The following is a 15,420-nucleotide window of genomic DNA, read 5'->3' as shown; positions in this document are numbered from 1 at the left end:
GTAAATGTTAAATTTTGGAGTTTTTGAGTGGGAATAGCACGTATTTGGGAAACTGGGGAAGTTTAACTGGATGAGACATGATGTAGGACTGAGCGTAAATCGGGGGAAATATGGAGAATTTTCTTGCATGTATATAAAGAGTGACGATTTTTTTTTTGCTTTTATTACTGTTGGGGGGAATAGGGTGGCGATGACAATCGATAGAAGGGGACGGTTTTTCACTTGTTTTATATCCCAATGTAAGTTGTTTTGTGCTGTGAAATCATAGTGTTCATTTTAATTAAGTTTGATTTTTAGAAAGATAAATACTATGGGGAGAGGACTCCTGAAGACATGCAGAACTTTGTTTTGCATAAACTACCTACTCAGGCAACTGAAATTTCTAACTACAATATCCTTAAGGATACTCTGGAGGATGAAATAATAAGAAGTTCTCCCTTACTGTTCATCTTCTGTAAAGATTCCGACGACACCAATTGTCCTTCGTGGCAAAGCAGGAGCAAGCTCTCTTATATCTTCGTCAGTATTTAGATGTTAAAGCAATTTAAATTAGTCAAACAAAACTTTGATTTTTGTTAGGATGGGTTAGTTGCAGTGGCTTATGTCGACTGTTCCTCCAAAGATATATCATGTTCCAAGACCGGATTCCAGTCAGCTACCGTACACCTACCGTCAGGCAATTCTACTCTTCAAGCTGGCATTGAGATTCACAGTCTTAACTATCTTGAAATCGCGACTCAAATACTCGGACAGCTTCCGGAAGCGGAACTCGTTGACGAAGAAAGTCTAGACTCTAGAGGTAATTTTAAGCTTTCAAAATAAACCAACAAATATTTATGTTATCTCGTTTATAGAATATCAGGGCAAAGTTAAACGAAGATCTCGGCCAAGATTGGCTCATTTATTTTACAGAAAGCCAAGATTCGTCTCGCTTCACCGATCTACAGTAATAACAGTATAGACGACTACCTGCCCTCTTACCTCATATAAAATTAGGTCACATCAATTGTAATATGTCTGAAGAACTTTGCAAGTACGTCAAATGTTTCTCCCATATCGAAACATTTATTGAATAATCGATTTTCTCTTTCTAAACAGAGAAAAACATTACATCGCAAAGTATCCGACATTTGCTACTTTCAAGCGAGGTGGAGCGGTAGAGATCCATGTCGGTGGAGTGTGTGTGTCTGAAGTAGTGAATTTTGCACGAAACAGCATTTGGGCACCTAATCTGGAAACTCTGAATCCGAGTTCGTTTCCCAGTTGTCTCAAAGATGGACATACTTGGGTTGTTGACTTTTACGCTCCGTGGTGCCCACCTTGTATGCGTCTTATTCCTGAATTCAGAAGAGTAAGCTTATTGTAGTTTGTTGTGGCTCCAGAACTATTGTTTTTCAATTCTATTTATTTCAGGCCAGTAGTCTGGTTGGTGGCATAGTCAAATTTGGCTCTCTGGATTGCTCCGTTTATCGCGACCTCTGTGCCTCTTATGACGTTCGCTCATATCCAACAATAATCTTTTATAATTATTCAACTCTACATGCGTACACTGGTCAGTTTGTCAGCCGTGATATCGCCACATTTGTTGAAGATGTTCTTCGCCCTCCAGGTATCTCGGAAATGATCTTTTACGTTTGAAATCGTGAGAGAATAATGAATTTGAAATTTTTTTTTTTTACTTTTCGCAGTGGTTGATTTGACGATCGACAATTTCGAGTTGCTGGTGTTGAACAGACCTGTAACAGAAATATGGCTGGTGGATTTTTTCGCTTCGTGGTGCGGTCCTTGCATTCAGTTGGCACCCCAGTGGCGTTCACTTGCCAGAATGCTCGGCCCTTTAACTAACATCAACGTCGGATCAGTGGATTGCGTCACCCAGGAATTGCTCTGTACCCAACACAATATTCGTTCCTATCCAACCATTCGGATGTATGTTATGGGAGGACGCTCTGGTGAAATCATGTAAGTGTTTTATCACTTTTTAATTTTCTGTGATTTTATTCTTTGTTTTTTTTTTATTAATTGAATTGTTTGTCTCGCTACTAGTACCTACAACGGCTTCCAGCGGGACGCATATTCGCTACGCAGCTGGCTGGTCAATTCGCTACCATCGTCGGTTTACGCTCTGGGCGATTACAACTTCGCGGACCTGGTGCTCCGTTCCAGTACTCCTTGGGTGGTTGACTATTACGCGCCGTGATGCGGTCCTTGTCAAGTGTTTGCAGTGGAATTCGAATTAGCCGCCAAGCAACTGGACGATGGCCGCCGTCTGAAATTTGCCAAAGTCAATTGTGATAGCTTCCCAAATGTGTGCCGAAATGCTGGCGTTCAATCCTACCCGACTGTGCGATATTATCCGGGTAAAACGGGATGGTCGCATCAGAGTCCCTTCGGCATCCCGTTTGTCAACGACCGCAGAAAAGTGGAGGACCTCGTGGAGTGGCTCGAAGAACTCCTGGTTTCTCATTCTCCTAGTGCCTCTGATAACAAAGTTGCTTCCAGTCGTGACGAGCTCTAAGTCACTAACCTGATCTTGTCAAAATATTTTTCCGATCAATCTCTTGCACACTCGCCAAATCAAAATCTCACTTTATACAATTTTGTTATTTTCCCAATGAAAAATGAATTGTGCTTATTGCATACTTAAGAAACGCTTTTTTGCCTGTTCTGCCCATACTTAATAAAAATGTTTTTGGATTATACGAAATTCTTGTTAATGTAATGTATTTTCCTTATTTTTAAAAAAAGATAAGAATAGAAAATATTAAGAGACATGCGTTACTTTAGCGTAGAGATTACATTCCGATGAACTAGTTTAATGTTTGATAAGATGATGATGTAATATTTTAAGGCATGATAGAAAAGAAAATATGCAGATCAAGTAATACGTTTGAATGTTTTTTTTTCATTCCTGAGATTTTACAATCCCTCCCTATGATGACATTTTCACAGAAATATTTGAAAATATAATTTATCCTTCTTTAAGTAATTTTTTTTTTAGTAAAATCCGAATGAGGCTGCCGCAGCACTGTTTCCTTTGGCCAAATTATAGTTCCGGTAAGCCACGGCGGCTGCGGCGGCCGAAGAAACGCCCACAACGGCCGGATTGTGATGATGGCCGTAAGAGAAGGAGGCCGAGGCGGCTTTTCCGACATCTGCATAGCTCTGATGATGGTGATGGTGATGATGGTGACCCATAAACATTTCACCCGTGGCCAGTCCGTTGTAGTTGTCGAATCCGTTGAAAGAAGCCGGAGCAGTTGTCCAGCTGGGCATTTCGGTTCCGATCGAATTGCCAGCGCTTCCGCCGCCGCCGCCGCCGGATTTCACAGCATTCCAACCGGTTTCGCCAAGGGCCCCCGGTAAGTGATGGTGCGGATGCGGTGGGTATTCCACACCAGCGGATGATGCGGAAGAAGAAGTCGGAGTGTAGTTGCTTAATCCGCCACTTGGTGTAGCCGCCGCCGCGGTCGCGAATAATTGTCCGAAAGATTCCGCCGTGTTGAATGCCGAACTAGCTACGCCTCCGGTGTTTGCTGATTGCGGAAACAGGAAATTGCCACCGCCAGTGCGATCCGGCCAGCAACGATCTACATCTCAATAGAATTAACTTGTGTACTTTACAATAAAGACTTTTATTTTGAATAAATACCTGACGTGGTTCCAGTCGATTCCGATGCGCTGTATTGGCCAATATGGGAGGCGACGGCCGGTTGGCTCTGATAAGGCAGACCGATGGAGCCGATGCTCGGCCCCGATGACGAGCTTCCTCCTCCCCCCGAGTTGGGATGTTGATGATGTTGCGACGTCCCCATGTGTTTGCGCCACCTGGCACGCCTGTTGCTGAACCACACCTATTGGAATTCGAAAAATAAAAATAAAAATCCGGTTTAAGTCAAAAGGATTTTTCTTTCTTCCTTCTTTTCTTTTCTCTTAAATCATCCGTTTGCGAGCACGTACACGTATTTCACGTGCTGATATTCAGCACAGATTAACTAGCGACTATTTTGGTATTATAACCTTGGCTTTTGAAAATGGAGCCATATCTTTTCTTTACGGAGGAATGTTACATTGTGTTTCAGAATGTCTGTGAAATGCATAGATAGATAGATATAGATTCCGAAGTCTATTTATTGGAACTCACCTGAACTCTGGCTTCGGTCAATCGGGTCTTCTGAGCCAATTCTTCCCTGGTGTAGACATCCGGATATTGGGATCGCTCGAATGCTCGTTCCAGTTCCTCCAGCTGATCGGCACTAAAGGTGGTCCGAGAGCGGCGCTGTTTCCGCTTGAGCGCGATCCCGGGCTCCGATTCGATATCCGACGAATCCTCATCTTCGCTCGAGCGGCCTGCAAAAGAATACGTATACATAATAGGCCAATCACAAACGAGGAACAATGGAGGACTTGATAATATCGGCAATAATACGGTCATAGCGCCCATAAGGAATGTTCTCTATTCTTCTGGAATCTTTCCTTTTTTTTCTATCGTTTAAGTAAATAATGTAAATAGACATCCATGACATCCAATCAACTAACATTCCAGGTAAATCATCATTTTCATTGCGGGTACAAAAAAATAAAGAAGAAGAAGGAAAAAAGAATCCCATTTGGGGAGGGGGGCTTAATAAACATGTGGGTGATTGAATCAAATGGCGAAGAAAGAAAAAAAAAAACCTGTGTCGGTGGGTTGTTTATACGTTCCATTGAAAAACGGACGGAAAAAAAAGAGAATGATAATAATAAAGAAGCGAAATATACGAAAATATACACATGTGTTGTATGCGTGTGTGTATACTGGTATACAGCAGTCTAGAGAGAAGAAGAAGAAGAAGAAAATATAATAATAAACAACATTTTCTTCTGGTAGGTCTTTGGCGGCGTGTCGGACGGAGCGCCCGGCCGATGTCACTTCATTTCCACACGTCATTGAAAAGAACCTCATCACTCTTATGGAACGTACGCGCAGCCTCTCTTTGATGCGAGCGGTATAAATATACGTCATATTTCCAAATCACTGAGTCTCTTTTTTTCTTTTTCTTTTTTTTCTTATTGCTGTGTGTATGTCCCATTTATTCAAATTCTTCCTCTCCTTTTTCTTCTTCTTCTTCTCTCTCCCCTCCTTCCTGACTATACAAGAAATTGTGTGGCCGCTTCGTCTGTGCACAGATGGCGCTCCGCTGTTCCATTCAGCGGGGGGTACGTATACTATACACCTATACGTGCGTACACACACACACGGTATACTACACACCTTTGGCGAGAAAAAAAAAGGTGAAGAAGAAGAAGAAGAAAGCCGTGTGTGGTCGGCTCGACGCGTGATTAATGAACGCCGGATTCCCGCCGACAAGGAGGAACCCCCCGAGTGCAGCGGGCCACCCGATCTGACCGCACAACCCGCGCGCTCCTTCGCGGGGGGATCTCTGAGGGTTGCATATAACATCCCTTATTCCACCTATGGCATACCAAAGCGACTGCCTATGATGGTCGTATCGATACATAAAAATCGTATTTCTTTTCTTTTATTTTACATACAAGTTGGTCGGAGAAATGTTACCAATCGATACTACTACTAGTCGTTATTACTATTTCATTCTGAACATTCCCTACCAGCAAGACCGACTGTATGGCACTATCTGCCGTCAGATTCTTATGAGAGATATTCGAGGGGATCTATATATATATTACCTGTTGAATTCACTATACACGGCCACCCGAGGTGGTCGTGTGCTAGGTGTTAGACAGCCCCCCGATCTGCATTGCTAATGAGGGCTTCAAAGTTATTCAGAGCGAATAGCTCCTCTTTTGTTTTTGGCATTTCAATCTGAAACGATCACAAGTTCCAACAGTTTGGGGGGTATAAGATAAGTTTTTTTTTTTAACATTTTCAATGCCAGTAGCCATTTATACACGTGCAAGTAAACCGCACAGGCGCATTATAATGCAAGCATATAAGTCACACTTTCGTTTGAAAATCCTCTTGACGATTCAAAAGTCATGGCGACGCGACTGAACGAAGATAAACGACGACCAAGAAAAGAAAAAAAGGAAGCAAAACAACAACAATATAACACCTCGGAATCTGAATAATAATCATATAAAAATTTCGGGGAATGTTCAAAGGAAAAAACCACACCTGGCGCTATTATTTTTCTCGCTCCCTGCGTTTAGATTTTTTGGTTGAAAAAAAAAAAAAACATTTTTTTTCTTCCCATATCCAGCAGCATCTAGGAAATCTCTATTTTGGCTACTTGTGTGTAATATAATGTTTTTTTATTTGAAATTCCGATGTTTACCTTATGTGTAATATGGTGTGTAGTACACACACAACTGCTTTTCTCTCTCTCTCTCTTGCTCTTTCCTCTCGGGTGATTATTACTCAAACGAGCGTAACAGGTCGACCAACACGTAGCCGTCGTATCTACACACTCACACTCGTTTCGCCTGCATAATATTAATACACAGAGACGGACCGCGCGGTCGGCTATACCAACATCTTCCAAGGCGGCCATCTATATAGTGCGCTGTGTACCCCCTTGTACGTAATATTCTTGTATTATTATTAGTAGTATTATATGCATCTCTCCTCACCTTTCCCCACCCCCCACTCCGTTCAAAGAAGAAGAAAAAAGGGCCCCCGTACGTGTGTATAACTGTATACAACATTTCCCAGGTATTCATCGGTATATACTACGAGAAGAAAAAGAAAAAAAAAATCTTCTTTCCACTGCGTTCTCTTTTTCGGGATGACATCTTAGAGAAAAGATTCCGAACGAGAGACAGCTAGCACCAAAGGAAGGAAAAATATATGTATATCGGAGTCTCGGAAAAGATGACAAACATCTTCCGACGCGCTGATGACCTTTCACGTCAAACTGTCACTCGTTTCGGTATGCGCAGGACGAGTCCTATAGCCTATGCTGATGCAAACCCTTGTCAACCGTCTTTTTTTTTCGTTTCCCTGGCTTCCACTATGTGAATCCCACGAAATAAATGAATATAAGTATATTATATTCATTTATGAAATCCGATTAAGCTGTTGAAAAGGCAGTCCCAATGTATAGCGCAATAATACCCGTAGGACTAAGTTGTCCAACTCATTTCGTCTACGGTGTTAAATCCTTGCTATTTTTAGAAGTTTGGCTACAAAATTATTTTCGAGTATGATTCATCTCCCGTTAATGAAAAACTAAAACACTTCTAGATTGTTTCCCCTGGTGTTAGTGTTATGTGCTGTGTACCTGCTAGTATACCGTTGATGGTGTGGTCGTGTTGCGGACGATGAGGATCAGCGCTGATGTGTCCGTCGATACTGCTGCCGCAATCGTCGCTTCCGTGTCCTTCTCCGCCGCGAGGTCCACGTAACAGTCGGCTGATGGATGAGACGGACGGTGCGGATGACTTGTCGCATATTCCGTCCTTTTTTTTTAAGAAACACAATCCGTTATTAACCGTTGAACTTTCAATTGTAAATCCCAAATTTACTTTAATGAGACGATCTCGAATTTCCCACGAAAAGATGTTGGGGTTGTCCCGTCGGTAGTCGTCCATCTTGCGCTCCACCTCGTTGCTTCCGCCGGCCGGAGTCGTACTTCCCGACGAGCCTGAGGAACTGCTCTTTGGTTTCGATCCGCCGATGACTCCCGGGCGGATGCTGCCCGTCTCCTGGTAGCGATTGAGGATCTTTGAGACGCAGCCGTGGGAGACTCGCAACTGGCGGGAGATGACGCACGGACGGACGCCAGCCGCCGCCAATTCGACGATCTTCAATCGGATGTGGTTCGGCAGAGGACGGCCGTTGATGAACACTCCGCCCAGCTGATTGACACGACCCTGGCCTATAATTGAATTGATGATTTTCATTTTGATAGCTACTTTCGATTTCATTTTCACTTTTGAAACTTTAAAAAATGTTGAACAGAATTGCCATCTTTTATACGAGAAGTGATCCCGAATTTTCGTATTGCGATTTCGGCTATTATTGGAGTCAGGTACACAGGATAAATGAATTGAAATTAATTTAATATAAAAACTTGGACGGAAAAAAATAGCTATGTTATAGTTTTTCCCGTCTAATGATACCAAACTACCGAAGGAAAACATTTCACTTTCTTATGTCGATACAACAATAACTATAACAAATTTATTAATGAGTAGAAATTCCAGTTTGATATCCGGCCTACCTTGGAAAGGATAGCCGCCGAGAAGTGGACGGATTCCTAGCGGGTTCGTCATGGCGAGACTATTAGAAGCCATCCGCTATGCAAACCCCGCAACTAAAAAAAAAAACAAAACACTGTCTTGGTTTTTTCAGTTTCGCCAAAGTAATCCTTTTTATTAATTAAACTTTTTTTCCGTCCAAAATGATTTGCGATGTCCAAACGCGTCAGCACCGACGGCGATATATATCCGGACTCTCTGCTGGTCGGACCTAATTTCCTCTTCTTGCTGCTTAACCGATGATTGGACTGATACTGAAAGGCGGTCGACGGTCACCGACGTGACATCAGACCATTGTTATATCGCAGCCGTATATACCAGCACACAATATTTCCCTTGCTGTGAGCTGGGCAAACAAAACAAAAAACCGACGGCGCGTACGACTCGTTTTCCTAAACTGGCCGTCGCCAATCAGGAAGGAAAAGAGGCGGTACCTCCAGCAGTTGCATGGGAGGAGTTCTCGGCGGTCTTATATGATCGATGACGGTCGTTCAACAAAAAATCCCCCCAGCCAGCATCGATGCTCTTGTATAGACTAGCTATACACGTGTATAGCAGATTGCTATAGCATGGTCTCTGTGTGTGTGCTCGTTCGATTCCGTGGTAGATGCGTGTCGCTCCAGCTGGGTGGTCGTGTCGACTATACAACATGTCTACATACAAATGGCTTGTAAAAAAGACGAGAGAGAAGCTGAGAAGGAGCGCGCGTGCTTTACCTGCCTTCACAGCTGGAACGACGGCGGAGCCACGCCTTCTTCCTCCCGCCCGATTGGCTGGCGGGCGACGTCTCTCTTCACCATATCCCGCCTTTCGCGCTGGGATGTTTGCTGGCCCTTTTTTGGGGCTGGATGGCGTCGATTCCTCTTTCACCTCCTTCTGCATACATTTTCTATTGATATGTATCAATATCGGCCCCTCTCTCTCTCTCTGAGAAAATATGGGTGTTCCATAGTGCCATCTTGGGATGGTCACGCCCAACCGATAGAAGAGTCTATCACATTTTTTTTTCCTTCTCAACTTTAACTGTATATTTTTATTTTTTGTGGCTTTTCGACGTGTATTGGCTATTCAAATTAAATGGCATGTAGATCGTATAGATTTTTTCGTTTTATTGGTGGTAAAAGATTAGTGCATATATACATGTGTATAGGATATAATATTCAACAGCCACATAACATTTTATTCCTTCGTCGAGGTAAAAACTGGTTCGAAATCATCGCTTCGTGCACGTCAAGACAATCAAACGAGATATTTTATCGATGCGTTATACTATACAACAATTTTGAATGTAAAATTTCAAAAGCTTCGATATACGATCTTCGCACACGAAACATTTTTCTGATTCCGAAAAAAACAGCAACGCCTTGCCATCAGCGTTAATCAAACGACATTCGATAAAAGTAAAAAGCTGAAAATCGTTGGACACAGTTTCTTTCAAAATACATTGACCATTACCCAAGCCCCTGTTTACAAGATGTATTATCCACACTTGTATTCACGCAGTTTCATTCGGGACCCACACAGATATCGTCTATAAGCAAATATTATTACAAGAGACGGAGCTAGAGACACCGAGTCGGAATTGTCAATATAACACCGAGAGTCTCTCTGTCTGTCTATGTGTATACTAACACTTTCAGTCACGAAATTTCCAAGCTATATAATAATAGTAAAATACCAAGAAAAAAATTCCTTGGATCGCATTACCATACGTATGCACGCAGGCAGAGTGTACGTACGTAGAGATACATGAAAATAGTGAATGTAACCCTTTCCCTCCGACTTCAATATGTATATGAATATTATAGCCTATATTTCTCTTCGTTTTCGGGACAGATGTGCTTTCCCGAATTCCCGTTGCGTCTGGAAGGTGTTGGCATGCGTTCACCCATCACCCGACACCTCTTCCCCACTCTCATCTCCCCGCCATCAGTTTCCACCATTTTCTCTTTCGTATATTACACACATCAACAGGTAGAGAAAGAGATACACAAGTAGACGTAGATATAATATGTATATGTATATACAGAATCGGTGGATTCGAGTCCGGCCCACTCGCTGAGACCTGCCTAATAGAAATAACGGCAGGTGGGCCGGCCAGCCGACACTTCCCCCGTGTTTTTTAACTCTGAGATTCTCCCCTTTCTTTCTTTTCGACACCTTCAAACGGGACCGCCGCTGCAGGAAATTCAATTCAACCCCTGTGAGAAAATAAAAATTTACAGAGGAGAAAAAAAAAATAATAATAAGTGCCATCTGTAGGAAATGTTACCCGCTCTAGGTACAATAAGGTCCATCATCAACATTTTGTAGATTGCCGCTGGTGTAGGTTTAAAGCGACAAATGTTGGATCACAGCCTATATTGAATAGATGAATAATTTTATTTAGAAAATTAAAAAAACCAAAATGACAGACAGCAACCAATCAAAACGGATGCTCATCTTTTGGTTGCGCCTACCTACACATAGCCAGTGATTTATTATTGCGAAAGTTTTGACTTCTGCAAAAAATTGATTCATTATTCCGATAATAATTCCGTAACTGTGTTTGACCTTTTACATTTTAAAAAAAAGTTGCAGCTTCCGACGCCGCTTTCTCTACTCTCAATCGAGACTGGCAAGCTAGCAACATGTTAACATGCGTGCTGCTGCTGCTGCTGCCGCGCTAAGAATAAATGAAGGTTGAACTGCCGACGACCGTGGGTGCCGTGATGAAGTCGATAAATCATGGCGAGTGCTGCCGAGCGCGGACAGGTGCTTCGTGCCATTATTACGAAAAAAGATTTAAAAAAAACTCACAGGTGGTGGTGGCGGCGACTTGCTCCTGCTCCTGCCGACTCTATATGTGTGGCAGGTAGCAATTATACCGCGTTTGGGCCGCCCGGGATCATCTCTCTCTCTCTCTAGCAGAGCGCAAAAGAAACGCATCTAGACGGAGTATACAAAAGATGCGACTAAAGAGTCATCCTCCAACCCCGGCTAACACACAACTTCCCCGTCAGCATCTTCTCTAATATACTGTCCGTATATTTACACGTGCATTCTCGTATATAGATACAACACAATGTGTGCTGCGTTACAAAGCCTTTGATGTGTATGCACTGTTGAGCTGATGATGAGCGTACCAAGTCATGTTTCTTATATTCTCCGTGTCTCTCTCTATGTACTTATACGCTTTGTGTAGACGAAATAGCCCATGGATGTTCTTTTGTCTGATGTTCTCTGTGTCAAATGAGCGTGCAGCTGTTGCATGTACACCAGCAGAAAGAGAGTATAGGACTAGGAAAAATATAGCTATTTTAGGATGGTGTTGCATCGCACTCGAAATTCAACGATTCTCAAACAAGAAATAAACATTTGGTATTTAGTCGGCAAAAAATCAGAATGTATCACGCTACTTGAATCGTGTATATTAGATACAATGTGTCACACTTCTAGAATCCGTTCTAACGGACGGCAAGCCAAACATTTAGAACCAATAAATGAGAATTAGAGTGACGAGTTGAATTACAAATAATAATGCGTAAGACAGGATTATAGCTATAGTATACCCGGCTCCATGTATAGGTATAAAAAGAGCCTCTCTCAATAATCTGGTACAGGTCTTATATAACAAAATGAATCGTTCCAACTGGTGGCGATAAAATGGTATGAAGACGGCACAGGCGGGAAATTCAAATGTTCCTAATACATTGGGATTTGTGTCGTCGACTGCTGGTGGTAAACTGGTAATGTGTAAATATATTTGACAAGGGCTAACAGAAGACGAAAGCATTTCCTATAGTCTGTTACATCAATGACGGACATGAAGTAGTTGTAGACCCAACAGTCCGTTTTAATGAGGAAATTCAGACAGGAGGGACAAAAAGTCCCGCTGGTTCCCACACTCGCTCCCTGAAGTTGACAAATGCGTGAAATTAATTATTCGTTGACAAAAGCAGATGGCAAGGTAAGAAATGCAAGTAAGTCCTCTTTCACAAATTTGTTGATTCTAATAATAGAAACTAGTCGCTGTGAGAGAAAATTTATTTTTAATGAATACCACAAAGTTGCAGTAGAAATACATACGCTATATTGTTGCGGCAAGAGCTTGAATAGCAAAAGTGTAAAAGACCAACTGGATGGGAATATTCAGTGGATTACTCGGTAAGTCGGTATCAACATGAGCTAGACACGGAACTTAAACATTAAGTTGGTAAAAAGTAAAAGGATATGTTTCTCCAGCGGAAAACAAATGTTCCCCTTTACACTACGAGATGCGGACTTTCTTTTACATTTAATAAGACGTACGTAAAATGCGACCTAAAAATTCTTAATCAAATTTTAAAAAATGCTTAGGAAAAGATTGTAGCTGAGTAGTATCACCCTGAGTCATAATTGTACCGAAGGAACTCAATTTTAGGGATAAATTCCTGATTCACTGGCATCCCCAAGTTGGTAAATGCGTGAAATCAATTAAACGAAGACTGTTTAGTGTTTACACAGCAGATGGCAAAGATATAAGGAATGCGTATTGTTGGGGTACGCAGTAACCCCTCTTTTCCTAAACAAGTTCCTCGTTTTCTTATTTTTTTTTTTTCAAACTAATAATAGAAACTGGTAGTATAATAAACGTGCCGTGTTCCATTTCATAATAGGCCAGCAGTTTTGAAGAGCTTTCAGTCAAAATCATCAGTCAAAAACCATGGAGCACGGTGGTCGGTATATAATCTCATCTTGAATCGAAGACTGCGGCAGCCCCGCAACATTGGTGGACAATGGAACCACCAACGAAGTAGTGGTCGCTTACCTTTTTCTTTTTTCTTCTCCCAAGTCTTATAACCAAAAGTTGCGTCACAAATATAAGAACGTATATATATACACCCAAAATCTTAAAACATAATCCAAGACCTTGACGGTGAGTGTGAAATACGCCGCGTCACTGATTGGGGAAGCCGTACAGATGGCTCGTGCTGAGTGAGCACATGCTTCCAAATAAACGATTTTTGACCAAGACGGTCTGGTTTCTTCAGCCATTCAGTGTCCCCCCTTTCTCCACGCCTCGTTGTTGCGGTCTCGCGACTATTCAGCTCCATTAAGCCTATACGCCTATACGAATAGCAGAACCCGAGTCTATGTAAGAATTGGCCCGCTTTGAGCATCTTATTGGTCAAAAGCCATTCATAGCATCCCGACACAAGAACTTCGTAGTTTTATGTAGGGGTATTTTAACGAAACATTCGACTGTGATGTCTGTTGGTGATATTGCCTTAAGGACCTACGGCCTAAAACATAAAATTTAAAGACACATTTTACCAGATGCTAAACATTTTCGTAAGTTTTTATATTTGAGGCGGTTAAGTTTTGGTGTAGGTTTTAATTTGAAATAAAAAAAGAAGATACATATAACGACCATTCCATAGAACAGCAAGTGGCACAAGATACGACCATGTGGCCTAATGGATAAGGCGTTGGACTTCGGATCCAAAGATTGCAGGTTCGAGTCCTGTCATGGTCGAAAATCTTTTTGTTCTTTCCTATCCTTTTTAAAAATCACTAATGCGATTTAGAAGATTGGCATATATTCACAAGGAAAGAAAAGAATTTAAATGTTACCAGCTATCTACTCAACACAATCAACGCGATGCACGTATACCACTTGACCCGAGCTAGGCAGCTACGCCAGCTAGGCACAGCTATATAGTTGGGCGGACTTAACTATAGCATAATCGCGGCATTAGAAAGCGTGACAAGATGGTAAATAGTGAATGCGAAGACAGAGTTCATTCATTTATTTGTTTTCTTTCTATAATAAAAATCATGATTGAGTGATCATTGGCTACGTCAGAAAAGAAAGTTGCCTAATTTTGATGAAGAGAACGTCGTATATTATCCCCCGTTTATCTTGGAAAATAAATAACAGCGCCAATTGGGTAATTTTTAAAAATTCTGTTTCCCTTCTCTAGTTGGCTCTGTAAACTGTTTTTAACTGTCGTGTTAAAAATGCCAGTCTGAATGCGAATTATCGGAGTCTTTTTCGTGCCGCCATGGTACCGCGTTTGGTGCGGACTCGCCCATGTTTGTTTAATTTTTTTAAATTAATTAAAATTAAAAAATTTCGTTAACTTAAAAATAATTGTAGTATTACTTTGTAATTCTTTTCAAATAGTAATTCATCAACATTTCAACAAAGAAGCATTGACTGTGTGTGAAATTAGGTTTTCAATGATGAATGCTAAACCATTAGTAGATATCAGTAGGCCTATCATTTGGCTTCTGGAAACCGTTTCGCCATGACCGTTCAATGAATTTCCGCATCTTAAAAAAGGTTCTTGAAAAGGACCTGTATACGAGAATATGTCGGAAGTGATCCTCTCAGCAGGAAATAAGAACATCAGTAGATGACTCTGATGGACAATAGCACACACACATAGGAAATGTACAGTGACCGCAATAGAGCAAATAGATTGTTTCTATACACTCTCCTCGGTCTCCCATTCGTCCCCCCTACACACTTCATTGTACAGAAGAAAATTGGCAATCATCTACCCAGCAGCATTGAGTGGCCGAAAGCGAAAAGGAAGGTTATAAACCTGTCCCAAAAAAACTTGTCGAAAAAATTTATTGCACCGCCGTCAGGTGCCATAAAACGAAGGGAACCCGTACATACATCCTATACAAGTCCATCTGCGAAAAACCCTTCAAAAAATATATACAGCTACACATCCCCTCCTACATTTACCACCGACAATTTAGTATGTGGTATACTCCTATCGTACAACTTTAATTTCAGCCTGACTGGGTGATAAATCGATCAAAGGGCGGTCCAGCAATATGTGTAGTGCGGTCGGCTGTGAAATCGGTAGGCCCAAAATAAAAAATAAAAAGGTGAAAATAAAAAAAAAAGAGTCATCTGTTGTCTTCGACTAATGGAATGAGAGGTGGTTTTTAGTGTGAGGCTGCCGCTACTCGTCTATATAATACAACACGGGTGAAAGGGGGTGGAATATACACTACACCTTTGTATACAGTATACCTCTGAGCAATTAACCAGATCATTGAACTGATGTGTCTTTGATGGATTGTGCGCGCCGAGAGCTATTAACCCTACACGCATACAACATCATAAGGGCTCAAATCTTTTTTCTTTTTCTTTTGAAAAGTCAACGTGGGATTTTCTGAAACTTTCCGTGTCCTCTCCAGCAGTCTTCATCCTCTTTC

At 41.7% G+C, this 15,420-nt stretch overlaps 3 protein-coding genes and 1 non-coding gene across 5 annotated transcripts; 3 read left to right on the top strand and 1 right to left on the bottom strand.

Annotated features, from left to right (window-relative positions):
• Positions 1-223: 223 nt before the first annotated feature.
• Positions 224-1,033, top strand: LOC124188669 (dnaJ homolog subfamily C member 10-like). Its single transcript, XM_046581466.1, has 4 exons — positions 224-239; positions 298-519; positions 580-790; positions 853-1,033. The coding sequence occupies exons 2-4, from the start codon at positions 334-336 to the stop codon at positions 948-950; spliced, it is 495 nt and encodes a 164-aa protein (XP_046437422.1). The 5' UTR covers positions 224-239; positions 298-333; the 3' UTR covers positions 951-1,033.
• LOC124188668 (dnaJ homolog subfamily C member 10-like) lies at positions 921-2,707 on the top strand. Its single transcript, XM_046581465.1, has 5 exons — positions 921-1,033; positions 1,099-1,351; positions 1,414-1,609; positions 1,689-1,962; positions 2,047-2,707. Exons 1-5 carry the CDS (start codon positions 1,014-1,016, stop codon positions 2,198-2,200), a joined length of 897 nt encoding a protein of 298 aa, XP_046437421.1. The 5' UTR covers positions 921-1,013; the 3' UTR covers positions 2,201-2,707.
• Positions 2,708-8,525, bottom strand: LOC124188666 (protein gooseberry-neuro-like). 2 transcript variants are annotated; one of them, XM_046581463.1, is made up of 6 exons: positions 8,184-8,525; positions 7,486-7,838; positions 7,242-7,419; positions 4,145-4,350; positions 3,653-3,854; positions 2,708-3,590 (listed from the first exon to the last, which is right to left on the bottom strand). In XM_046581463.1, the coding sequence occupies exons 1-6, from the start codon at positions 8,254-8,256 to the stop codon at positions 2,998-3,000; spliced, it is 1,605 nt and encodes a 534-aa protein (XP_046437419.1). In that variant the 5' UTR covers positions 8,257-8,525; the 3' UTR covers positions 2,708-2,997. The 2 variants fall into 2 exon arrangements, with proteins under 2 accessions (XP_046437419.1, XP_046437418.1); XM_046581462.1 differs by having other exon boundaries at positions 7,254-7,419.
• Positions 8,526-13,644: 5,119 nt separating this feature from the next.
• Trnar-ucg lies at positions 13,645-13,717 on the top strand. The gene has a single exon. It is a non-coding gene; the product is annotated as a tRNA-Arg (tRNA).
• The last annotated feature ends 1,703 nt before the right edge of the window (positions 13,718-15,420 follow it).

Source organism: Daphnia pulex, chromosome 2, assembly GCF_021134715.1.
Source record: "Daphnia pulex isolate KAP4 chromosome 2, ASM2113471v1".
Lineage (NCBI taxonomy): Eukaryota > Metazoa > Arthropoda > Branchiopoda > Diplostraca > Daphniidae > Daphnia > Daphnia pulex.
This window is presented reverse-complemented; position numbering and strand designations above follow the sequence as displayed.